We start from the raw sequence: 26,583 nt of genomic DNA on the forward strand, positions 1-26,583 counted from the left end.
CTTCTTAACGGAAGGAGTATACATATGAAGGAGAGGAAATTGCCGCTAAGCTTTTCAGAAGCAGGTTCCAGGTATCACTGACATTCAAGGGCACTTTTGGTGGGAATGTAAATTGGGTCCAGCCATTATGAAAACAATATGGAGATTCCTCAAAAAATTAAAAACAGAACTGTCATATGATCAAGTAATTGCACTTCTGGGTATCTGTCCACAGAAAACAAAAACACTAATCCAAAAAAGACATACCCACACCAATGTTCACTGCATCATCATATACAAGAGCCAAATGTAAACAACCTGTGTGTCCATTGATGGATAAATGGATAAAGAAATTTGGTATACATATATACAATGAAATGTTAGCCATAAAAAAGAATGAATTCTTGCCATTTGCAACTACATGGATGGACCTAAAGGGTATTATGCTAAGTGCAATGTTAGAGAAAGATAAATACCATATGATTTCACTTATGTGTGGAATCTAAAAAACAAAACAAATGAACAAACATAACAAAACAGAAACAGACTCATAGATACAGAGAAAAAACAGGCAGTTGCCAGAAGGGAATAGGCTAGGGGGGAAAGAGTAAAATAAGCGAGGGAGATTAAGAGGCAGAAACTTCCAGCTACAAAATAAATGAGTCATGGGGATAAAATGTTCAGCACTGGGAATACAGTCAATAATATTGTAATAACTTTGTATGGTGACAGATGGTGACTTATTGGGGTGATTATTTTATAACACGTAGAAATATCGCATCACTATGCTGTGCACCTGGATCTAATGCAGTATTGTACATCTATCATACCTCAATTTAAAATAAAAAGTATAAAAAAATAAAAAACAGGCAGCCTTAATCATTACAGAATAACTGACACATGGGATTGATACTGTGTAAACAATGTTAACTGATTTTTTTGTTTCTGTTTTGTTTTGTTTTTTTTTTCTTTAGCGGTACGCGGGCCTCTCACTGTTGTGGCCTCTCCCGTTGCGGAGCACAGGCTCCGGACGCGCAGGCTCAGCGGCCATGGCTCATGGGCCCAGCCGCTCCACAGCGTGTGGGATCTTCCCGGACCGGGGCATGAACCCGTGTCCCCTGCACTGGCAGGCAGACTCAACCACTGCGCCACCAGGGAAGCCCTTAACTGATTTTCAACAAGGCTATTATTTGAAATGTTTACTTTACTGAAATTTAACAACTTTTTAATGTTTTGTTTTCAAGTCAAACCACCGGTACCTATTTTTCTCTTAAATATGTTGTTTTTCTAGTTTCCCGTGAACAATCATAATAGTCTTATTACTTGAAGTAAATGATACATCTTTAGAGAAATATTCCTCATATTCAAGCTTACTTTCATATTGACTGCTTCATTATCTAAATTTAAATCTCTTGCCAGATACATTCATTAACACCTAGCTCAAAGGATGTTCTAACAATAAAATTGTTACTAAATAATAGCAACTGTTATTCCCAATGTTTTTTTTTTTTGCAGTATGCGGGCCTCTCACTGTTGTGGCCTCTCCCGTTGTGGAGCACAGGCTCCGGACGCGCAGGCTCAGCGGCCATGGCTCACAGGCCCAGCTGCTCCGCGGCATGTGGGATCTTTCCGGACTGGGGCACGAACCCATGTCCCCTGCATTGGCAGGCGGACTCTCAACCACTGCGCCACCAGGGAAGCCCTCCAATGTTGTTTTTTTCTTTTTTTTAACATCTTTATTGGGGTGTAATTGCTTTACAATGGTGTGTTAGTTTCTGCTTTATAACAAAGTGAATCAGTTATACATATACATATGTTCCCATATCTCTTCCCTCTTGCGTCTCCCCCCGCAATGTTTTAATTGGTGTTTGTGGCAAACTACATTCCTGAAACAAACACAAACCTCTCAGCTTATTCAATTTCACATAAATTTTTATATTTTTTGCTTTATGTAGTCAATATTTATTCCACTTTAAAAGGAAGAGACAATTCTACACAGAATGTTTGGAGGCATCACAATGGGGGCTGATTTAGAAAGCTTTGAGACTATAAATTTTTAAATGTTGCAGCAGGTCCCAATTGCCTTTGTAATTCATACAGTTCCATGTGCCACATAAGAAAATCAGACTAATTAACACACAGTAGTACTCTGTTCTTGCTGATTAATCACTATTTCTTTCTGTAAGTTTAAACAGAAGAAACTGGAATACACTGCTAATTAAACTTTCCAATAACTAGACAGCTTAGTTTCTATACCATCAGGGAAAAAGAGTCCTTCCTTAATAATTTTTGTATCTTCTAATCCATAGAACAGATCTATTTTTCAGTGAAAAATAACTAATCAATAACATGAGAAGTAATGAAGTCAACCGTGCCAACACCCACACACAGAAAAAGGGTCTGAAAAAAGCCTCATAGCATGCAAGGGCTGTTAGGAAAACACTTGCAAACCCACTGGCATGTTTCCTATTCATAGGTATCCTCGTATTTTTCGTCCGTGCACAGCTATTCACTGAATGTCTACTACGCTCTATAGCCTGACACTGCGATTGACCCCCACCGCCAACAGACAGCCCAGAACCTTGAGGGACATGTTTTCACTTTGACCCTGCTACTTCTATGAGAAAAAAATGAGGCATACAATGTTCCTGTTCTGTCATCAATATCTCGGCTGCTACTGTCATTACACTTCCCATCTTTTTATTCATAATTTCCAATGGTAGAGGTCAAGTTGTTTAATGTAATAGGTGGAATGATTTTAAAACTTGGCCTAAACCTTGATCTGTCAGTATTTAAAAGGCTCATGTATCACTTGGAATCCTTGCAATGTCTTACTAACACACAAGAAAAATAAGGGAAACAAATGTAAGGCAAAACCTTGAACTCCCTGATGTCCAACACGGCGTATGCGTGTGTGGGAACCAGGCCCCACCTCTCGCCTTCAGCTTCAGTCATCACTCCAGTGGATGCGGTGATGAGGACGTCCCCTTTGTGAAACCTGGAATGGACCCAACAGACCAATAATCAAAGGAAAACACATCTGTACTCTCAGATCACACCATCTTTCCTTTAGCCTCATGGTTTACATGAAAATCTCCACAAAGTGGAAATCTTTTCTAAAATGGGCTATTCCCAACAGCCCCCAGAGAACTTGTAACAAGTACATTTCTATTTTACAGCAAATCAAAAAAACTATCACATTTCTTTCTTTTCCCTCCCAGTTTTAGACAACTTAATTCTCAGGTAGAAACCGATCAATGAAGGCAAATAAATGCTAAATTTTCAAATGATTTACAAATAAAGGTGAAGATGTGAAATACCAAATGTATTTTTCCCAAAGCCACATCCTTTTATTCATCCAATCAGTGAGCTTTCTGGTTTCAGTACTGAATGTGTATTATTGTACAGACAGTTTTCCAGCTCTTCATGTGCATTATCCATTTAAGGCTTAAGCTATCTTCCTCTTTGTGTTCTCACCCTTCGCTCTTCCCACCTTCCCTCAAATTGGTAAGTACTCAGGAAGTACAAAATTACATATTCTAGACTCAAATGTTTGGATTATCTACCATCTGGATTAACTGTAAGCATCAGTGAGGATGACTGAGGGCTGGCTGGACCGAGTGCATAAAGTGAAGTCTATTTTAAAAACACAACGTCCCTAGTAACTGAAAATGACAGCCTCTGCAATATCCACTCTAAATAGGACATGAAGTTTTTATTTTTTTAATTTTTAAATAAATTTATTATTTTTTTAAATTTATTTTTGGCTGAGTTGGGTCTTCGTTGCTGCGTGCAGGGTTTTTCTAGTTGCGGTGAGTGGGGGCTACCCTTTGTTGTGGTGTGTGGGCTTCTCATTGCGGTGGCTTTTTTTTTGCGGAGCACGGGCTCTAGGCATGCGGGCTTCAGTAGTTGTGGCTCGTGGGCTCTAGAGCGCAGGCTCAGTAGTTGTGACGCATGGGCGTAGTTGCTCTGCAGCATGTGGGATATTCCCGGACCAGGGATCGAACCCGTGTCCCCTGCATTGGCAGGCAGATTCTTAACCACTGCGCCTCCAGGGAAATCCCAACATGAAGTTTCTAAATAGCCTCTTTTAGTACAAAAGACAGAGACAGAGAAATGTTTACCTTTGATAAAGCATTCGGAAAGAATTATCCTTACTGAAAGTCTGGCTGTCTGAATGCATGGCGATCCTTTCTGGTATCCATCCAGTCAGTGCATGAAGATCAATATTCTGCAACATAAACACAGGACTGCCAACGTGGTTTTCAAGCTCATAAATAAATCCCCAGGGTAGCTATTAAATCTCATTGATCTGATATGATGATTCTGATAGAAATAAATCAGAAGGTAGTAAGTTGTTCTCTACCAGTAATAAATCTCTTATTTAACTCAAATTCCTACCTGGATTTAAGCACAAGCCTCTCTTCTTACAATCTCTGCTGCTTTTCCTGAATTCAAAGAATTGTTTTACTGATAAATATGATGAAAACTCAAAATGTTTAACAGAAAAAACTGCTTTGATGATGATGACAGTCACTCACCATTTACTGAGTTTTTACAATATGACAGTCACCTTTCCTAACATTTTACATATATGCTCATTCCTTCTCTCTTTAAGCTGACTGGGTAAATCAACAGGCAATGGATTAGAAAGCTAAACTAAAAATATTTGAAGGACAGAGCAACTGAACATGGAGGCCGGGAAGAAATTTTAACATCCTATTACCTTTAACTATGAACTATACATTCTTGGACTATCATTATAAGAACCAGAAGGATGAAGGAGGCTGGGTACTAGGCAAGGATACTAACTAGGTATGAATAATGGGTGATTTGCATATATTACTTCAATTGATCTTTACAGTTCTTGAGAGGTGAGTATTATCCTCACATCACAGACAAGCAAAGAGGCTAAGAAAGGGTAAATACCTTTCTAAGGCAACAGGCTCATTAGTGTTATAATTCAAAGTCATGCTAGTCTGAATAATTTCTGGCATAAGGCCAGTGGTTTACAACTAAAGGACACTGGCACATACCTTGATTTTACAGGTTAAGTTGTGTTAAGGTTGGGAAAAACTAACTCCAAACTCCTTGAACCTGAATTTACAAATCAAAAAAAATATACAAGGATGACAATATGACATATCCTTTGATTTGCAGAGGCTTCTCTGGAAAGGTACACTGTATTTAACTCGCCATATATCCCACCAGACACATACACTTTAGGCTTTCCTGAACACCCAATCTATACAATGTGCAAATACCTTACAAAAGAAAATATGTACTCCCATGATAAGGTGACTGATCAACATTTTTCAGGGGTTGATAATGTTTTCATTTAAACCAAATATATCATCTATAATCTTTTGAACTTAAAATAGTCATATCAGATAGCAAAAGTCTGTGCCTGGATCCTCTTATTACTTACTGAATTAGATCCTGGGAAATCATATCCTCCCATGACTTTCATGTATGCTTTTTCTATGAGAGAAACCCATAATTCACTTTTGTTGTTAGAGTAAGAACACAGCAATTCTCCCTTATGATCCACAGGTAACTGGTCATCAATTATCACCTGGAGAAAGAGAACATTAATTTCCTTAGGTGGTATAAAATATCTTAAAATCCTTTCTATCAAAAAACCTCCACACCTTTCATACTGATAAAATAAAAGGCATGCTATGCCTATTGTTAAGGTAATGATAGTTTCAAATTTCTAGAATCTGATCAATTATAAAATGTTTTGTGATGTCTTTCTTCAGGTTGACATCTCCCTGTCAGGTATTAACTTTGAGCCAATTGGTTGGTTAAATGTTATGGATCGACCAGCAAAATTGTTAGAAATTCTAGAAATGTATACTATATCTAAAATAATTACAGAAGGGCTTCTCACTATTAAGTTAAATAACAATATTAACCTAAACCTGCAGAAAGATTCATGCTGTGTTTAGTTGTAAAATATTATGGCTAAAAACTACATTTAAATAGTAGAGAAATATAGAAGTAATCACCACAAAGATACGGCTTCTAATTCGCATTATAGAGTGATTTGGGAAACAAGAGGATAAGAAGAATTTTGATCTAATATTAACAGAAGAACTATGCAACTGTATTTTGAAAGACTCTTTAAACAAGAGGTTATCTAAAAATTATAGTTCAGAAAAACCACATCCTCAATAATTTTGTTTAGTTTTTAAGAAATCAGCTAGAGCAGTGGTTCTGAAAGGGTATTCTCAGACAACAGTATCATCATCATCGCCTAGGAACCCGTCAGATATTCAAATTCTGGCCTCCTCCGCAGACCTACTGAATCAGACACTTTAGGGACGGGGCCCAGCAATCTTTTCTAACAAGCTCTCCAGGTGATCCTGTGCACAATACAGTTTGATTATCATTCAACTACAGAGCAGCTTCTCAGTTTCTCACACGGGAATCACTAGGGGATCTTGTTTAAATGCATATTCTGATTCAGCAGGTCCAGGATGAGGCCTAAATTCTGCAATTCTAACGAATTCCCAGGTAATGCTAATGTTGATCCCTGGACTTCCGTTGAGTCGACAGGAGCTAGAGAATCCTAACAACACAAGGCCCTTACAACATGGTTCGGAATCCTTAAAGAAATTAAAGATGTGAAATTTATTTATTTATTTATTTTTTAAATTTATTTTTGGCTCCATTGTTGCACGTGGGCTTTCTCTAGTTGCAGCGAGTGGGGGCTACTCTTGTTGCAGTGCACGGGCTTCTCATCGCTGTGGCTCCTCTTGTTGTGGAGCACGGGCTCTAGGCACGCGGGTTTCAGTGGTTGTGGCACACGGGCTCAGTGGTTGTGGCTCACAAGCTCTAAAGCACAGGCTCAGTAGTTGTGGCACAGGGGCCCAGCTGCTCCACAGCATGTGGGATCTTCCCGGACCAGGGATTGAACCTGTGTCCCCTGCACTGGCAGGCAAATTCTTAACCACTGCACCATCAGGGAAGTCCCAAGATGTGCAATTAAAAACTATGTATATATTTCACAAAGGAAAACAATATTAAAGGTATCTTACATCTCAATTTATGACTATACACTTAAATTGTTCTGACCTAACAGACTTAGTATGTCTGATATCCTTTTAATCAAAAAGATAGTTAACAACCATCAGATTAAAATTCATTTTAAGCATTAGCAATCATTAGCTCAATGTCACTTCTGGGAACTTTCTATAAATTTTCCCAAACCCATTTTTTAAAAGACTATGCTTGTCATGATTTTTATTTTTAATTATTACTGATGATCTTATTGTAGAAATATGTATAATATCACAGAGTCAAAATCAACTAAACTGACTTTTAAAATGTTTATACAAATAACATTTCTTTTTTTTTTTTTTGCGGTACGCGGGCCTCTCACTGTTGTGGCCTTTCCCGTTGCGGAGCACAGGCTCCGGATGCGCAGGCTCCGCGGCATGTGGGATCTTCTCGGATCGGGGCATGAACCTGCGTCCCCTGCATCGGCAGGTGGACTCTCAACCACTGCGCCACCAGGGAAGCCCCAGATAACATTTCTTAATGATTCTACTCAAGAGCCAAAGGTGGGGAAGAGAGAAGGGGCTGATATGGGGAGAAACATTCACCTTTCTAGGGACACCATTGAGGTGAAGTTTTACCATATACTTTCCACATGGGTTGTACTCTGGCTCACCATCCTTATTCTGAGGGTAAATTATGCTTTAATAAGGAAAAGAAATAGTGAAATACCAACATTAATATTCAATATAAACTACTAGGCAGAATATTACATTTTATTTAAACATATGCTATTGTCTTAGAGATTTTATAAAAATAAACATAAGAATATTTGTCTATAATAGGCCTGTAATAGAAAAAGAATTTTACCCTAGTCAAAGTGCTTATTCAATATAAATAAATGAAGAAAATATCTTATGCAATCATAGAGCAGAGCATACATTTTACAATATTCTGAAAAATGCTCAGTTTTTAATTATATACTATAATAAATTTTCTATTCAGTGGATATATTTTAAGCCAGTTAAAATAATCTACTTTTGTCCCCAAGACATAAAGAGAAGACCATTTCAATTAACCACAACTAAGGAAATTATAACTCTGACAGAGATAAAGTGAGCAGAACTCTGATAAAGTACACAAAATTATCTAGTAAGAAACCTGTAGAAACTATCAGTATCAATTTTCTTTCACAAACTGCACATTATTTACTTACATGGTCTGTTTATCCAGTGGCAAACGGCTTGCAACTAAGGTATCTGTATCTAATTCATCTTTGTACTTTCAGGACTTAACAAAAACCACTTGGGAAGAGTTGTACAAAAAAATTATAATGCTTAATTTTTACACTGAATATTTTTAAGGTAATAAAACTTTTAAAAATTGAAAGAAAAAATATTTCCCAGTACCATTTCAGTACATTCTAAAGCAGTTCTAGCCAACAAAAATGTTATTTTATATTTCACACATTATATTTTAAAGTCTTATTTAACCCAATATATCAAAAACATTATGATTTCAATAAATAATAAATATAAAAATTTGAGGTATTTTCCAAGAGACATTTTTTGGCGCTAAGTTTTCAAAATCTGATCCATTTTACACTTATAGCCTATCTGAATTCAGACTAGCCCATTTCAATTATGTAATATCCACATATGGCTTATGGCTACTATACAGTACAGTGCAGTTATAAATATGACATGATTTTAATGTGACCAATTTCATTTATTTCAAAACATATTTATTTCATTTATATTATGCTAACTATACATGCATATGCTCTTAGACTGTCTTAGCAAATCTTTCCACACTCACAACCCATCTGCTTGACACACAAGGGCCATAATATTCTAAGTGATATGCCCTCCTCACTTTCTGTGCAGATAAAGCCCAAGCTTTTAATTTCTAGTTACAAGACAATTCTATGAAAAGGGCTAAAGGGACAAATATAAAATTTTACCTGGTAATCAACTTCTTATTAAATCGTCTTTCATAAGCTGCACTGATAGCCAGTGATGCCACAAACGAACAATCTGATACTATTGTCTGTTAATAAGAATTTATTAATACATTCATTTATTCATGCGATTTTAACATTACCACAATATTTAAGCATTGCTTCTAGAGCCTAACTTTTTACACTAAATATCTTGACTGTTGCTTGAACAGGAAAATAAGAAATAGAAATGCCATAGCGCCAGCTAACACGTGTTTTGTTCCAACAAATCCTAGGAAAGACAAAGTATTTCAGTTAAGTTAATTTAGAATAATTAAATATGGATGAAGCATTCCTACATGGATAAAAAGCATACTCAACTGAATCACACTCTTTTTTTTTTGAATCACACTCTTTTTAATGACAAAAAATTACGGGCATTTTTAAAAAGTTGGTTTACTATAATATGACCAATTAAAATGAATATGCACATCAAAAGATTTGAATCATAGTATTTCAGGACCATTATTTTTATACTCATGTGGAAAACATCTGTGACTTCAATGCTCAAATGTCATTAATAAACTTTACAATAAAGTCACAGAGTTGTTCTAACACTGAAGTGTTTTAAATTAGCCCAATACCTTTCTATCTCTCCTATCTATTCTCTTATCAAAGGTGAAATTCAGATTCTCAACTTTCTCATCCACAAGCACATATCAATAAATAGGATGTATATAAAAATCTGTAATTGTTCAACAGTTATATCTCAGTATGTCTAAGTCAAAGTATGCAGGGTGAATAATTTTTCCAATTATACTAATGCATCTAAATATATAATAAAAATCTAAGAAAAAAGGCAAATGCCTATTCAAATTACTTTAAAATGTTGGCTTTTCATATAAAATTATACAAAATAAAAGTTTACCTGCTTTATGCTGAAACTAGACACAGTATAAATCATTGTAGGATTGTTGGTGAGGTCTTCTGGTCGTACCCATTTAGAAAATGTAGCTTTTTGTTTAGGTGATAATGGTAGCTTGCCACATCTATCACTGAGGTGATAACAAAAATTAAATAATAATGATAAAATTAATCTTAAAAGATGACTCAAAAGCAAAATTAAATTTCCTAGAGAATTTTTTTTTGGTATAGTGATCACAGCTAAACTATATAATCCGAAAAAACCCGCTGGTCAAATATGGCTCTTTACACTTAACCTTGATTCCAATCTGATTATCCTCTTAAATTAAAAAAAATGTACATAGATAACTGAAAACAGAAGAGCAACCTAAACTCTTTTATATTTATTTTAAGAATATACTTTAAGAGTTTAATTTAGCATGGTTATATTCAAGAAATTCAGTTTCAGTAAAATGGAGCCATTAACAACAATACAATCTGATTCATTCAAAAGGACCAAGGAAGCTACAGATCTTTATGCTGGCTCTTGACAAACTCTTCTCTGCAAGGCTAACAATGAGAGTATCTAACTACTGAGTAATAAACATGTACCAGGCATCACACAAAAGTATTTTACATACATCATTCATTTAACCTTCAAAACAATTCTATTAAATTTTCTGGAAATTTTCTGGAAAAAGCTTTAAGTGATTAAATAACTTGCATGTCGAAGAGCTAAGAAGTAGAAGAAAGGGTATGTGAATCCAGGTCTCTGGTGCCAAATCCACCATCTTACCCGTTACCCTCTACTCACACCGTGTAAGGAATACACTGTGTAATATTTCTGCAAAATTGACGTATAGCACAAAATTTTAAAAATCTACCTTTCTTCAAACTGCTTCTAGAGCAAGGGCAACAAATCTTTGGGTTTCAAAAGATTTCTAGGATAATATAAGTTGTATGATATGCAAACTGAAAAAATATAACATTTTTTTTTAAAAAAAGACTGTTGATAGACATTAGGAGAAAGAGAGTTTTGTGGTCAGATGGGATCTGAAAACTCCTCATTAAAGTATTGGTTTTTCTCATTGGAAGGACATCTCTAAACCTTTAATAAGCCAATGTTTACTGGAACTCTCTTAGAGCAGAATATGGTATATAACACTTCTCAAACTTTTTTGATGATCATCTCATACATCTCATAGAGCCACTGGTGTTCTAGGCAACATTTTGGTACCTGTGTACTATCAGGGCCTGACTAAACAGACAGTGAGCTGGGTGAATTGAGAAGAATTTAAAGACAGCTATCATAAAACTTTTAGGAGAAAAAATAAGGCTGAGTCAAATCTAACCTGCCATATAAACCAGAATTCAGTAAATCCAAGACTCCTTAATATCTGTTTCTCTCAAGTCACCACTAAATCAACAAATTCAATGCTTATTTCTTAGAACTTTAAAAATATTTTATAAATATAATGTTTATTATAATACATGACCAGAAAAGAAAAAAATTTAGTCACCCGATCTTTCTAACCAAAGATTCATACACTGGGGAGCTTTTAGCCATCAGTCTGCTATCTCTGAATTTTAAAATGTTTACTGTTATTTTTTCTTCTGATTATTCTTACTGTAAAATAATCCAGAAAACAAGAAAGGAAAAATCTTGCCAGTTACAGCATTTAATTTTACTTGATTTTTCTTAAAATTTAATTAACTCAGTAAGTATTCACTGAGCACCTGCCACATGCCAGACACTGTGCAGGCACACGTTCTCTGTCCTCATGCAGCTTATGGTCCCGTGTGGGGGACAAGCACAGAGCAAGGGGTCACACACACAATGTAAAATCCCAACTCTGACAAGTGCCATGCCTAAACTAAGGGAGTTGGTACAGTTATATTTTTCTGTTTCCATTACATGGTAAGCATTTTCCCACGTTACTTAATTTCTTGAAAACTTGATTGTTCATGATTGTACAAAATTCTTCTTAGGGACATCTTGTATGAGCACTAAAAATATGATTTATCTCAATCTGTTACACAAAGACTGGAACTACTTATAAACAGAAGTTTATATCTCTGCTTCGATATAACCATTTAAGAGCATTCTAGAATAACTGATTCACATTTTCATAATTATAAAAATATTGATGAATATCTTTTATATAAATCTTTGACTAGATCTGTAAATATTTTTTAGAATTGGTTTCTTGAATTGAAATCACTGGGCACAGGGGTATAAACATTTTTAAAGCATTTGAAATGTATAGCCAAATTATGTAATATAACTTAGTATTTAACAAAATAATTATGTTCTAATAGTTAATCCTTATTATATAGTGCTTGCTACAGAACAAGCACCATTGTAAGTGCTTTATATTTTAATAACTCATTTAACCATCACAGTAACACCATGAGGTGGATTCTATTATTACTTTAAAATCTGAGACAGATTAAAAAACTTGCAATGTCACACAGGATATGACACTGGAGAGCGTGGGTCTGGATTCTGTGCCCTTAACGTCAGTGCTATAGGCTTCTTAGATATAAACAATTCCTAGATCCAAATCAGTCACTAGCATCACATGGGTGCCTGAGGAAAACGTTATGCTGATAACTTACTGGCTTTGAGATGTTTAACTTCTGCCCATCCAAGAAGAGCAGAACACTTGAAATGAGAGAGCAGCTCTTTTGTTCTTTATAGTCTTTATATATTCTGTACACAATAAGCATTCAACTCTCTGATGCTTTCTGATAATAAATACAATATAACATGCTCACTGCAGAAATTTTGAAAAATAAATATGTTTTAAAAAGTAAATCGCCTAATTTTGCTGCTTAGAGATAACCACTGTAAACATTTTGATGTATAACTTAACATCATGTTTTTCTATATATCTATAAACACAAGAAAAGAAAAATAAAATTTGGATGTTATATATAATTTTCTATCTTTTAATATTCATATATCGCAAGCGTTTTCCTTATATTCTACGGACTTATTTTTTGTGGAGAGCATAATACGTAATATAATAATATGGACATGCCATTATTTAATCACTCCCATATCGCTGGATACCAACTTTGTTTCAATAATTTTCTGCTGTAACAGACAATTTGGTAAATGCTCTTATTATATACATCTTTGACCGAATTATAGTTTCCTTGGGAAGGCTAGAAGCTGGGAGTCCTGAAACAAACAATTGTTTTAAGGTTCTTGACATAAGCTGCCACTGTCCTGGCAGGCTGTGCTAACACTTTCATAATGAACCCTTTTCTTGAATTGGATCTTCTTAGTAAACAACAACCCTGTCATTCTATTCCACCTTTCCATTCAACAACTCTGCTGACTTGCCTTTCTGCTGTGATCCAACACCAACTGGGCAAATATTTACCCACTACTTACCTTGTGCCAGGTACCGCGTCAGACACTATGAGTATAACCTTAGGCAAAAGGAGGCGCGCGCGTCCCGTCACCAGGGAAGGGTCGGAGGCACTCTCGCGATGCTGCCACACCTCCTTCCCACAGCCACACCTCTTTCCCAATCGAATTTTTTGATTACGCATTTTAATTTCAAGGCTATGGATTTAATTGGATTCCAGAGGATGGGAAAAGTACTGAAAAATCAAAATAATTTTGAAAGTAAACATTGCAGTAGTGTTTACTTACCAGAAAGGCATTGGGTAAGCAAAACGTTCCCTCAGATCAATGCTCATGAAAGGAACATATTCCATACCATTTATTTTTGACGTTGTCCTATAAAATACAAGAAAAAAATCTAAAGTAGATGTTCAAGTCTACCTTGATTACCAATTTTATTTAAACTTCTTAAAATTCAAATGACAAGGTATGGTACTGTAATAAAATTAAACTCACCACCTCATATAATGTTGATAACTTTATTTGAACAAAATTTTCACGAAATAGTTGAATACCAGAAAATAACTAATCCAATTCAATTCAATCAGTTATTCTTTTAAGACTAACATCCTTTACAACAAAACAACTATCTCAAGATAGGGCTACACTAGAGGTACTGAAAGTGTCACCAGGACACAATGCGAATTGTTTCCTAAGCCCAAAGAGAGAAAGCAATTGCTTAGTTATTTGGGGATTTAAAAAACATAACATTTACAATTCTGGGAAATATGTTCTTTATATTTTCTGGTTATGAGACTAAGGAATGGGTAGTGAAGAAGGTAGTGGCACAGATAACAGTTACAGCCTCTTGACAAATTTAAGAAATGTGACTTGTAGTAGTTTTGCATGTTCTCTTCCTGTTTTGTTTATACGTTTACTTGCATATATTAGCTATTTCCTTCTGTTTCTTTCCCTCCTTTCATTTAGAAGGAATTGCAGGGTAACTTCACCATTTAGTCTCTAGGTAACAATATACAATGAGACAGTGACTGAACTGGAGGACTAATTAATGCAGCGGGTGATGAACATAACATCTGTGTATCCTCATCTTGAGATGGTGAGAGCTTTTCACTTGTATGAAGGACAGCTGCATCTTGTTAGGTAGAAACACAGAGCTGTTCTGTAGTAGTGAAGAATTTCAAACGTGTGCGGAAGGGAGCATGTGGGTGCTGAGTAGCCAAACTTGTCTCTCAGGTCCAAAACCACTCTTTTTGTTCTCCTTTGTGTTGTGCTGGTTCATATGCATTTTTTCTAGGCAAAGAGACCCAGATTCGTAGGAGTAGAATTAAAATCTTTAGCAGGAAGAGAGAAAAATGCCCCCAGGTGGCTGCTAAAGAGGAAGGAGCCCTTCTAGTGCAACTTCAGCAAACGAGAAAGAGCAACCTCATGATGCGCGCAGCTCTAAGCAGGCTGATCTCCTTCAAAGCCCAAGTGAAGAACAGCTGCACTGGCTCAGAAATCGATCAAGGATTTCCACAGCCTGTTCTTTTGTATTTTTAATATCCCCTGAGGCTGCTTCCAGACACTGAGCGGGCTTCCCAGCCCAGGTGTAGGCAAACTTTTTCTGTAAAGGGTCAGACAGTATCTAGTTTTGGCTTTGCAGTGAGGTCTCTGTCACATATTCCGGGTTTTTTTGTTTTCTTTTTTGCAACCCTTTAAAGAAATGTAAAAAAACCATTCATAGCTTAAGGCTGCCCTTTGCTGACTCTGGCCTAGACTGCTATTTCAAGGTAACAATTAGGGCTCTGATCAAGGTGGAAGAGATGATGAATGGTCTGCCATAGCTCTACTTTGCCCCATAATCTTTATTATTCAATTCTGAAGAATGCTAAGATTTTCAGAAAAAAATACATCTAGCGGAAATGACAATACTAAAATATATTAGAAGAAATTTTAACCATTTCAAGTTGTGACTATGTGACAACATAATTTATAATTACATAATAACAGCATGACACATTATACCAAAGATGTGACTACGACTCAGCAAACCTAATGAGAGTAACATTACCTGCATTGATTATGTTAACAAAACTGTTCATTACAACCAATCATACACTGATTTACCTGAGAACTTCTATTTCTTCTGCTGTGTATCTCTGTCCTTGTGCATCACATGACTGTGGACTTATAAATGGCTGAGGTCTTTCAAGGAAGGGATTAGTTCCTAGTGGAAAATGTGCTCTCACTGGAGGTGGCTTCGGTTTAATATTCGTTGCCTTGATTTTGCATGATGGCTTTGTTAAAGGCTCACTCAATGCTTCTGCTCTACAATAGAGAGAGGTACAGAAAAACTGTTCTAGTTTTTCTTCTCACATTTAAGCTTTCCAGAACATAAAATTTACTTCAAGAACCAGTCAAGCATCCCTAATGTAAAATTAGTATATAAAATTCCTACATACTAGTCAACAGTTCACTACTTAAGCTACTCCCAAAGGTAAGTATTTTTGCAAACAACATTTTATTGACAACATTAATTGAGCACTTATTGCATGTCAGATCCTATGCAAAGTAAGGGGGATACAATAATGTACGAAACACAAACTCTACTCTCAAGGTGCTCCTAGCGTTGTGGGGAGAGAGACAATTGCATCAAAAGTGAGATGCGAGGCTGGAAGTACTCTATGCAAGTGAATGCACAGTAGAAATTACTGACTTGATGGGAAGCGGGTGAGTCAGGGAACATTTTTCCAAATTGACATTTGAGCTGCAGAAGAATCCACCTGGAGAGCAAGGAAGGGTTCTAAGCAGAGAGACCAGCATGAGCAAACGTGTAACAAGCTAAGGTAATTTCAAAACAATGGACGGGGCCCCTGTGAACAGTACAAATGAGAGGCAGCAGGAGATGAGACCAGTGGCAGGGACTGGATCACGGAAGGTCTCACATGGTATTTAAGGGAATTTTGACTTTATTCTGTCAAAGAACTAACAATCTAAAAAACAGAAGTTCTTAATCTAAGGTCCTTATATGAGATTTAGGAGTCTTGTTAACACTCTGAAATTATATGCAAATAAAATGTTACATTATCTTTTCTGTACAACGTGTCCATTCTTTAGAAGAGATCCTAAAAGGAGCCCGTGACTGACCCATGCCCCTGAGCTGAGGATGCACTCAGAGAGTACTAGATGGGTTACCTACATAGGTAATAAAAGCCATCTATGATTCTGACTGGGGAAAGAAGTAAAAATGGAGAAGATAGCTACGTGTCGAGTGCCCATAACTTCATGAATTTGGAGAAACAAACTAAATGCTAGCTGATGGTAATGAAAAGGAGGGATAACCGCTATACCTCAATAAAAAAGAAGGGCTGGGGGTAGCACAGCTACCTAGTCTGAGCCTCAAAAGGAGATATTTTAGTAATTCGTGCTATAACTATAAATGCCATTCCACCCTTTTCCTTTGCCTATAAATGCTTTGTCTATACAAGAGGTACAATTCTCTTGTGCAAATACATTCATTATTTCTCAACAAATATCTACTGAGCACATATTGTATGCCTGCCCTCTGCTAGGTGCTTAGTTTCAGCATTGAACAAAGACAAAATTCTCTGTCCTCAAAGAGCTTATATTTGGGGGACAGGGGTTAGAAGGGACACAGACATTGATAACAAATATGATAAACTGGGAAATCTCATATACCTTAGAAAACAGTAAGAGTTACAGGAAAGAATATTAGAATAGACGAAGCAGGATGAAAGTACTGGAGGAGATTAAATTTTAAACAGAGTGGTGATGGCAGGCCTTACTGAAAAGTTGACATTTGAGCAAAGAGTTAAGGGAGCTACACACATGTATAATTTGAGGTATCTGCATGGCTGGCTCACTCTCAGTTTCTCCATTTCTAGTAGTAGCTCTGGAAGGGCTCTCTGGAAGTTCTCTCTTTGGAAGTCTGATATTAAACAACAGAAGGGAGTCTACCATTTCAAATACCATAATCATTTTTGTTTTAGACACAGCAAAAACTAAGTAAAATATTTCTTGACTGATTTGTTATTTTTTGAGTTTAAAGCACGGATGAAGACACAGAGATGAATAAGATGCTCTCTGTTCCCCTAAGGAGTTCACCATCTAATGAGTCAAAATGACATGTAGAAAAAAGCAGCAGGGAACTAGAGAGGGGTAAATTCACTCAGAGGAAGAAGGCAACTTTGCTCTGGATCTCAGGTTTGCTACCACGAGCTCCACCACACATTCAGATAAACCACTGAAGTAACACAGTACGCTGCCATCCACAGATAAGAACTCTAGGGACCAAAACTCACCTGTCTAGTGCCTGTCGTGCCAACTGCTTCAGTTTGTTTTGCAGAGTTTTATCAGCGGTTTCATAAGACTTAAGAGAAAGAGAGACAGATGTTCCAAAGCATAGTTATTAATTTGCCTGATCCATGATATTTCTAAGCAAAACAAAAACATTACAATGCACATTACACTTCTTAAAATTATGAGAGAATAAACCAAGACACTTTACTTTTGTCCTTAAAGGTATCATTTAAACTGTGTTGAAAACTCATCACCACTTAACCTAACACCACTTAATTCGGACAGGTAGTAAGTGGAACAAAACCGTATAATCACAGTGCCACAGAAGGCCTGGCAGCAGGAACCCCAGAAGAGCAGGGCTACTGTACTAAGTGAAATAAGTCAGCAGGAGAAAGACAACCACCTTATGCCTTCATTCATACGTGGAGTCTACAAGACAAAACAAATAAACAAACAAAATAAAACAAACTTATAGGTACAGAGAACAGATTAGTGGTTTCCACAGGGGAAGGGGGTTGGGGGACCGGTGAAATGGGCGAAGGGGGTCAACTGTATGGGGATGGAAGGTAACCAGACTTGCGGTGGTGATCACTTTGCTGTGCGTACAGATGTCGAATTATAATGCTATACTGTGCACTGAAACTTACATAATTAAAAACAAAAAAAAAACAGCACTTACCCGTAGTCTCAGGTACCTACAGAAATGAGGCTAGATAGTTCCTCTGAATAAAAGACCTTGGACAAAGAGCCGGCCCTCTGAACAATGCTGAGAACACCACTCTCTACCATATCACATCCCCTGTGAATGCGCTACTCTTACGCACTAGATGCCCCGGAGAGCTAACAGGCCCACCGGGCTCCTCGGGAAGCAGTAAAAACCGCTCGACATATAGACTCTACACTGCAAATTAATAAAGCTCTCCCAAACCACTAACTTATTTCTTAGTGTATGAAATTGAAAAAAAGGGGGAAGTTTTATTTTTTTTGTGATGAACCAAAGTCGTTTTTTCCCTTTTTTTTTTTTAAATTGAAGTATGTACAATGTTGTGTTAGTTTCAGGTATACAGAAAAGTGATTCAGTTATACATATATATCTATTCTTTTTCAGATTCCTTCCCATTATAGGTTATTACAAGACATTGGGTATAGTTCCCTGTGCTATACAGTACATCTTTGTTGTTTATCTATTTTAAATACAGTAGTGTGTATCTATTAATCCCAAACTCCTAATTTATCCCTCCCCCAGGAAGTTTATTTTAAATTCACAGATTGTGATGGTGAAGTCTTCCTATAATAAGTTAATTTTAGTTATAGGGGTATAAAAAGGTCAAAAATGGTATCTATAATTTAAAAAACAATTGCCAAGGGACTCAGCCTCAATACTGTCAAATTTTTAACAAGATGTTAAAGTCCATTATTAATTTTCTATTCTTCACTATGTTTTAATGAGGAGTAACTTAGTTACATGTATAATAACAGGATAATTTTTTTTTCTTTAAGGAATTGTTAAGTAAAACTCACTAGTAAGGGGAGAAATTTCTTAGCATAATTCCACCAAACTTAACTTGTAGCTATTATACATACGGTTTTCAGACAGAGATCTACAGCTTCTGTATACAGTTCTATAGCATCTTCAACATTCCCTTTTTCATCTTCATCAAAAGCTTGTGTAACGAGGAAATGGGCACGCTCTAAGTCCAACTGATGTTTTGATTTCAAAGGATCCGCACTCTTTGACTGAACTAGGATAGGAAAAAAAGCCACACAGAAGAACTAGCATAGGAAGAAAACCACATACCTATATATGTATCCAGGGAACAACATACTATTTTAATTCATTCTTTACCAAAACTCTATAATCCTTCATTTAAAAAGTTTAGCAAGGTCAAAAAAAAATCCTTAAAAAAATTTCCCTTGAATTTCTCTCTGTCCCTACCAGCACTTTCTTCATTTAAAAAATAAAACATAGGAGTTCTCCACACAAAAAACAAAACTGAAACTTGGAAAAGACTAAATCAAAAGAAACTCAATTATGTTTTAAGGTAATTTAAATTTTTATTCAGTATAGACAATAATTATGTAATATACTAGGCCTTGATGATAAAATGCATGCTGTTTCCTACTCATCTGGGTCCAGAATAAGCTATATTTTTACTGCTCTTTGAAATAAGTGCTTCTGTTTGTTTTTAATATAAAGATACGTATCCATAAGAGACCTGCATCTAGAATATATAAAGATCTCTTACAACTCAACAATAAAAGGACAAACCCAATTTAAAATGGGTGTGATGATGATGTCATCAACTTGTGTCAACTTGACTGGATCACAGGTTACCCAGCTATTTGGCTAAACAAGATTTCTGGGTAGCCTGTGAGGATGTTTCCGAATGAAAGTAGCATTTGCATTGACACTGAAAGCAGACTGCCCTCCCCAGTGTGGGTGGGCATCATCTAATCCACTGTGGGCATGGACAGAACAAAAGGCAGAGGGGGAGAATCTGCCCTCACTGCAGGACTGCTTGAGCTGACACATTGGTCTTCTCCTGACCTTGGACTGGAACTCACACCATCAGGTCCCCTGCTTCTCAGGCCTTTGGACTTGGAGTGAACCACACCACTGGCTTTCGTGAGTCTCTAGCTTGCAGAGGGCAAATAGTGGGACTTCTTAGTCTCCATAATTGCATGAGCCAATTCCTCATAATAAATCTCTTTATGTACATCCTACTGGTTCTATTTCTCTGGAGAACCCTGACATATACCATGGGCAAAGGATCTGTATAGCCATTTCTCCAAAGCAGATATTCAATGGCCAAATGGCACGTGAAAAGATGCTCAACATCATTTGCCATCAGGGAAGTGCATATCAAAACCACAATAAGATGCCATTTTATACCCACTAGGATGGCTAAAATAAAGACAGAAAATAACAAGTGTTGATAAGGATGTGAAGGAAATGGAACATTGCTGGTGGAATTGTAAAGTGGTATAGCCACTGTGGAAAACAGTTTAGCAGTTCCTCAAAAAGTTAGACATAAAGCTACCATATGACCTAGCAGTTCTACTTGTGGGCATATATCCAAGAGAACTGGAAACATATGTCCACACAAAAACTTAGACACAAGTGGTCAGGACAGCATTACTAGTAATAGACAAAAGGTGGAACCAAGCCAATATCCACCAACTGATGAATGGATAAATAAAATGTGGTATATTAATACAATGGTGTATTAACCATAAAAAGAAATGAAGCACTGATACATGCTACAAAATGGATAAACCCTAAAAACATTATGCTAAATAAAAGAAGCCAGACACAAAAGACCACATACTGATGACTCCATTTACATGAAATGTCTAGAATAGGCAAATCCATAGAGACAGAAAATAGATTAGCGGTTGCTAGGGCCTAGGGTGTGGAATGGGCGTGACTACTAATGGCTAAGAGAAATGTTCTGAACAAAATGTTCTAAGAAAATGTTCTGAAGTTAGATAGCGGTGATGGTTGCACAACTCTGGGAATACACTGAAAACCACTGAACTGTACACTGTAAAAAGTTGAATGTTATGGTATGTGAATTACATCTCAATAAAACTGTTTTTTTTTTTAAGTTTTAAATTTTGTTTCTCTCAAAATTGTGTCTGATCTTTTAAAAACTGTAACGCTTGGTAACACCTCTCTAAAGTATGTATTAATCCCATTTATTAAATGAATGTTAAAATATTTAGCTCAAGGCTTCTCAGCCTTGGCACTACTGACATTTTCGACTGGATAATTCTTTGCTGTGGACAGTGCTATGCATTACAGGATTTTCCCTGCAGCACTATCCCCGCCCTCTACCCAACCAGATGCTAGTAGTATACTGCATCCCTACCCTGGCATAAACACCAAACATCTCTCCAGACATTGCCAAATGTCTCCTGAGGGGCAAAACCGATTCTAATTGAGAATAACTATCGAGCCTAAGGTTTCAGAGCTACAGTGGAAGGGTAGGGACTCAACTTAGATCTTTGAATTCCAAGTCTTGAGTTTCTTATACTACACTGGTGAATTTCAAACTGGGTTACCTTTCCCCAACCCTAAAGTCAAGCCATCTCTCAAAGTCTGACTGTCAGCAGACTTTATCTGTTTTAAAAATTGGGATTCTGAACAAGATTTTTATTTGATAAAGGACTCTCCTGTTTGAAATAATCATTAAGTAAACCATTTAATTCTCTACAGATTACATGCATTTATTGAACAAAACAGGTCGAAAAACCGGCAAAACATTTAATGTATATTATGCTTTAAAAATCCTTTTTGAACTTTACTTCTGTTTCACTGGCAAGTTTTCATTCTTCAAGAGATTAGGGCTGTCTCATTCCGTGCCTGAGTATCATATAAACATCACATTTATAAATTTTAAAACTTCATTTACTTAGCTGGGAAAATGAAGTGCCTCTGAATTCCATGGTATTTTGAATACATGAATCAGTATAACTTTGTATTAAGTGAGGCCCTGACACACAGGCAGTCCACTTTTCAATGCATGCAATTTCCGGGCACTGTCTTAAAGGAAAGTGCCATGTCTATAAGGGAACTGTCATAATAAGAAATCCAACAATCAAATCTACTCTATCCTAACTATGAGCTTGTAACTGCTCTTACCTATTCAGAATGAGTGGTAGAAAGTAGCACAAAGTCCATCAGAGAATGCTGAATAAGACTCCTCTAAGCTTGTGGCTTTATTACACAGCCCCACAAAAAAAGGGGTTAAAAAGAGTCCTCAGTGACATGAATGCATTCCTAAAACAAAATGTCAATAGATGATCATTTTCTTTCCTACCATGTGAACAACCAGATTTCGCCAGGAACCACTTACCTCTAACAGAACTGCGATCATTAAGCCTGTGAACTTGTTTCACAGCGTTTGCAAAAATAACTACAGGTTGTTCCAAGTCTCTGCTTACATGTCCCTTTTCCAAGATATGGTTTAAAACAAGAGTTTAGCTAAGGTCTTGAGGTTGAGGATATCGATATAGTAAAGACTGTGAACCCACTGTTGAAGTCTTCACACACTGAAGAGGAGGAGTCATTTAATTTTAATAGCAGGAGAAGGCACGTGACAGATGTTTAAAAGCAGATTTTAACAGGGTCCTAACACTGACTCTGCCAATGATACACTGTTTGAATGTAGATAGTTCATCTCTATCCTCTGGGAAATTAGGATATCAGACTATATCACCGCTAAGGTTCCTCTTCACAGATTTATCACATATTTCCACATTATGATTTTCAAAGATGTGATTACCAAAAAAGAAATGAGCAGCAACCAAGTAAGGATCAAGAATCAAAGATGAAAACGAAAAGGAAAGAGAAACACAGGGGAAAAGTAAGATGTGATGCGACAGAAGAAAAAAAATACAGTGACATGGTTAGTAGTCCTTTACCAACCTGCTGAATGTAAAGCCTGCACTCTTTCCAGATACTCATTTATTTTTTCTTGAATATGTTCTAGGCTTGATCCTGCCATCTCAGCATAAATTAAAGCTTGTGCAGCTTCCTAGAAATAAAAAAAAGAATTCAAAGGAATCTAACAGATCAATTACAATCTGAATTTTCTTTACCACTTTCTAACTATTGGTTTCTATGAATGACAAAACAAGAATGTCTTTGATACCAGTAATTTTTTTCGTAAAGTACATGAGATATATTCCTTCACTACTTTTTTTCAGTTCTCAATGCTCTCTTTCTCCTACTGTGGAAAATTTATGAAGTCAAATAGAAGGGGTTGATTATAAGTATTTTGTTAGGATAACTGTGATTTATATGTTCTCTGTTTTCCTTTTTCTTTTTGCAATAGGTCAGACTTGAAATTATGTACTGTGAAAAGGTGAATTGAGTCTCAAAAGCATTAGAACAGATAGTACCCGATACAATTAAATTAAATATCAATAAAAGATTATAAGAAATTATAAAGGTTAAATATCTCACAGTGGAAAGAAAATCTTTCTCCACAGAAAATACTGTCAAAGGGGGACACATTTTAAGGCAGATTTCAGTTGTATGAAATAAACTTATTTTAATTAAGAAAACCTGGATTTGTCTTCCAGTTATTCCATGACTTCCTCAGCCAGTTAGGCTGTGCTGGCGAGGAAAAGCCTCCATTCTCGCCATCACCATTCCAGGAGGGTGACCAATGCTACCACACACAAGAACCACAGAGAGACTTTCCCAAGTACCACCACCTTCACTGCAGTAATCTAAGCGTGTGCACTTCAAGGAACCTCACGCCTTGTTATCTGGATCCAAAGAAGCCATCTACTGAGCATCACTTTTTTTTTTTTTTTTTTTTTGCGGTACGCGGGCCTCTCGCTGCTGTGGCCTCTCCCGCCACGGAGCACAGGCTCCGGACGCGCAGGCTCAGCGGCCATGGCTCGCGGGCCCAGCCGCTCTGCGGCATGTGGGATCTTCCCGGACTGGGGCACGAACCCGTGTCCCCTGCATTGGCAGGCAGACTCTCAACCACTGCGCCACCAGGGGAGCCCTGAGCATCACTTTTTGAATCCAGTTATTGCAGCAGGAATTGTTTCCCTGAACCTACAAAATCAGTAAGAAGAGTACAGGTTTGATCCAAATGGAAATCGGGGATAGAAAACATGTTTTCCTCAGATTCTGCAATTCAGATATTTCAGGGGAGGAAAATATAACTGTACATGTAAATATTAAAACTAATTTTTTAAATTGTTGGTATCAACTTTATTTTGCTCATTTTGCTTACACTTGAAAGTGATTAACAATTAAGGAATCCCTAATAGAACAGCATGAAGGCGGAAAACACTAAATATCTGGTACAGTTTACATAAATAGCTCCTAGAAACACAACCACTTTTCTGATTCTCTCAAGGAAAAGAAATTCTTCATAACAACATGCATGTAATCCTACAGCAAAACAAGAGGCACTGTACAGTACTTCCTTTCGCTTTAAAAAAGCTATTTTATGTGGCACTATTTTCACCTATGAACATTTGTCAGTGATTTCACAAAACTAATAAAACAGTTTTACTTTTAAAGAAATACCATCGTCATGAAATTGTCAAAAAAAAAAATGTCCAAAAAGAATGATTCTGAAACAGACCCAAAGTCTCTAAATATAGATTACAAAATGAAGGCAATCAAATATTAATCTGAGAAAAGCAAACCACACATTATTGACAGCATATAGGTTTATGGAAAAAAATTACGATTACTGTATTATCAAATTCTTTCTAAAAGAAAAGATGACAATGTCAAGAGGATACAGCTATCTGCACGAGGAGCCGGAGGGGTGTGTTTGCAAATGCTCAGGATTGGGGAGCAGGCGGTGGACTGTGAGCTCCTACTCTGATTTAGTATTTCTGGCCCCAGTAATTTACCCAAAAGAAATACCAAAGAAACGTGTAAAGCATTAGCTATAAGGGTATTATGATGCTGAAGATCCATAATGAACATAAAATGGCCAGAAGAGTTTGTAAATAAACTATGGCACACCCACATAATGGAATACTATATATCTATCATTAACAAGTTTATGCTATGAAACTTTAAAAAAATTCAAAAATTTTTAAAAGTTCAAATGCAAAGAACAGATTTTAAAAAGTATAAACAGTCTGATCCAAGTTTGTTTTTTTAAAAAAGGTGTGCACACACACATGCGTACAAAACCAAATATACGTAGATGTCAAATACCAGGATACGCGATGTTTTATTTTTGATTGACTTTCTGCGTTCTTCCGTGAGCACTGTTTCCGTGTACATCCGTGACGGTGAGAAGCTGCGAGCTGACAGTCCAGCTCCGCCGCCGCCCTCAGGAGCGGTCAGCTGGGGACTCGCCGGCCAGGACCGACCCCAAAGCGGCGACCAAGCCCGCCGCTGGCCGGACCCTGGGGCGGGGGCAGGCCTGACCCCTCAGCCCGGCCCCCGCCGCGAGAGGGACAGCGGGACGGGGGACCGCCACGCCGAGCGCGCCCGTCCCCTCGGCACCTGGACCCGCCCCCGGCCCACCTTGTAGTAAAACACGGCCTCCGAGTAGCGGCCCTCGTGGTCGCGCTGCACCGCCAGCCGCGCGAACTGCACCGCGTCCCGCTCCAGCGCCGCCGAGTCCATGGCTGCCACGCGCCGAGGACCCCCGCCGACCGCCGCGCGCCCGAGTGCCGGGCGAGGACCTCGGCCGCACGGAAGGAGCGGCGGAGCTCACTTCCGGCGGCTGAGAGAGGACCGCGACCGACCCCTCGGCAAAACTCCGACTCCTAGCCCGCTGGCAGCCTCGCTCCGCGGCCACCGCATTCGCCGTCCCGCCCACCGGCCACACTGCGCAGGCGCAGCCGGGCCGGCGCAGGTGTTTTGGTAGCCTGGGTTGCCGGGCTCGCCGGAGGGTGCGGGAAGGCGCGGGCGGTGGGCAGGGCCCGGCCTGCGCGGTGCCGTGTGCACGTGACTGCCGGGGCGCTCGGGATTGGGCAAGCAAAAGAGGTGCCACGTCTGAGCGGCTGCCGGCTTCGTAGTCCGCCTGTCCGGGCAGTGACTGTGGAGCCTGTTGCCGGCCAGGCTGGGAGGAGGGGCGCATGCGCCTCCCGGAAAATTTTTCCCCTGAGCGTAAAGAGAAGGTGAGCAGTGCTTCTTCCCAACATCATCTGAGATGACTTTTTTTTTTAATTAGGGGAGTGAAGTAAGGATATACGATTCTTAGATACTTTTTTATAATATTTATATCCACAAGCTGAGTCTTAATTAACCCTGTATACATGCCCCAGTGTATGGTATTGGTTGAATTGCCAACAAACAAGGTAATGCATTTTCCCGTGTACTTCTCCTTAGCTTAACTTAAAGCTGTTGTAATTAAATACTCAATTAGGTGATTATTTGATTAGTGTCTCTCTCCCCTAAAACTCCAAATTCAGAAATAATAAAAATAAACTAGTGAGAGGCTCCACAATACGGATAAAACTCAAAATTCACGCTAAGTCAAAGAAGCAAGACACAAGAATACAGACTGAGCAACTTTGTTTACAAGGAACACTAGCAAAGAGGAATCTAATCAATAACGTAAGAAGTTGTTACGGAGCCATC

At 37.8% G+C, this 26,583-nt stretch overlaps 1 protein-coding gene across 3 annotated transcripts in view; it reads right to left on the reverse strand.

Annotated features, from left to right (window-relative positions):
* CAPN7 (calpain 7) overlaps window positions 1-25,884 on the reverse strand; it is a 37,829-nt gene extending 11,945 nt beyond the window's left edge. The window contains exons 1-12 of one of the 3 annotated variants that reach the window (XR_002176225.3): window positions 25,522-25,884; window positions 22,933-23,041; window positions 19,086-19,243; window positions 17,504-17,571; window positions 15,309-15,509; window positions 13,491-13,577; window positions 9,849-9,975; window positions 8,945-9,030; window positions 7,590-7,683; window positions 5,408-5,554; window positions 4,104-4,210; window positions 2,857-2,977 (exon numbers count right to left, since the gene is read on the reverse strand). Coding sequence is in view for 2 of the 3 variants with exons in the window: in XM_033855292.2 (XP_033711183.1) it covers window positions 2,857-2,977; window positions 4,104-4,210; window positions 5,408-5,554; window positions 7,590-7,683; window positions 8,945-9,030; window positions 9,849-9,975; window positions 13,491-13,577; window positions 15,309-15,509; window positions 17,504-17,571; window positions 19,086-19,243; window positions 22,933-23,041; window positions 25,522-25,623 (1,407 nt within the window). In the remaining variant the exon portion in view is untranslated. The remainder of the gene's footprint in view (window positions 1-2,856; window positions 2,978-4,103; window positions 4,211-5,407; window positions 5,555-7,589; window positions 7,684-8,944; window positions 9,031-9,848; window positions 9,976-13,490; window positions 13,578-15,308; window positions 15,510-17,503; window positions 17,572-19,085; window positions 19,244-22,932; window positions 23,042-25,521) is intronic. The other 2 variants (XM_033855292.2, XM_019934399.3) reach the window with 2 other exon arrangements.
* Window positions 25,885-26,583: the final 699 nt, after the last annotated feature.

This window comes from Tursiops truncatus, chromosome 4 (assembly GCF_011762595.2).
Source record: "Tursiops truncatus isolate mTurTru1 chromosome 4, mTurTru1.mat.Y, whole genome shotgun sequence".
Lineage (NCBI taxonomy): Eukaryota > Metazoa > Chordata > Mammalia > Artiodactyla > Delphinidae > Tursiops > Tursiops truncatus.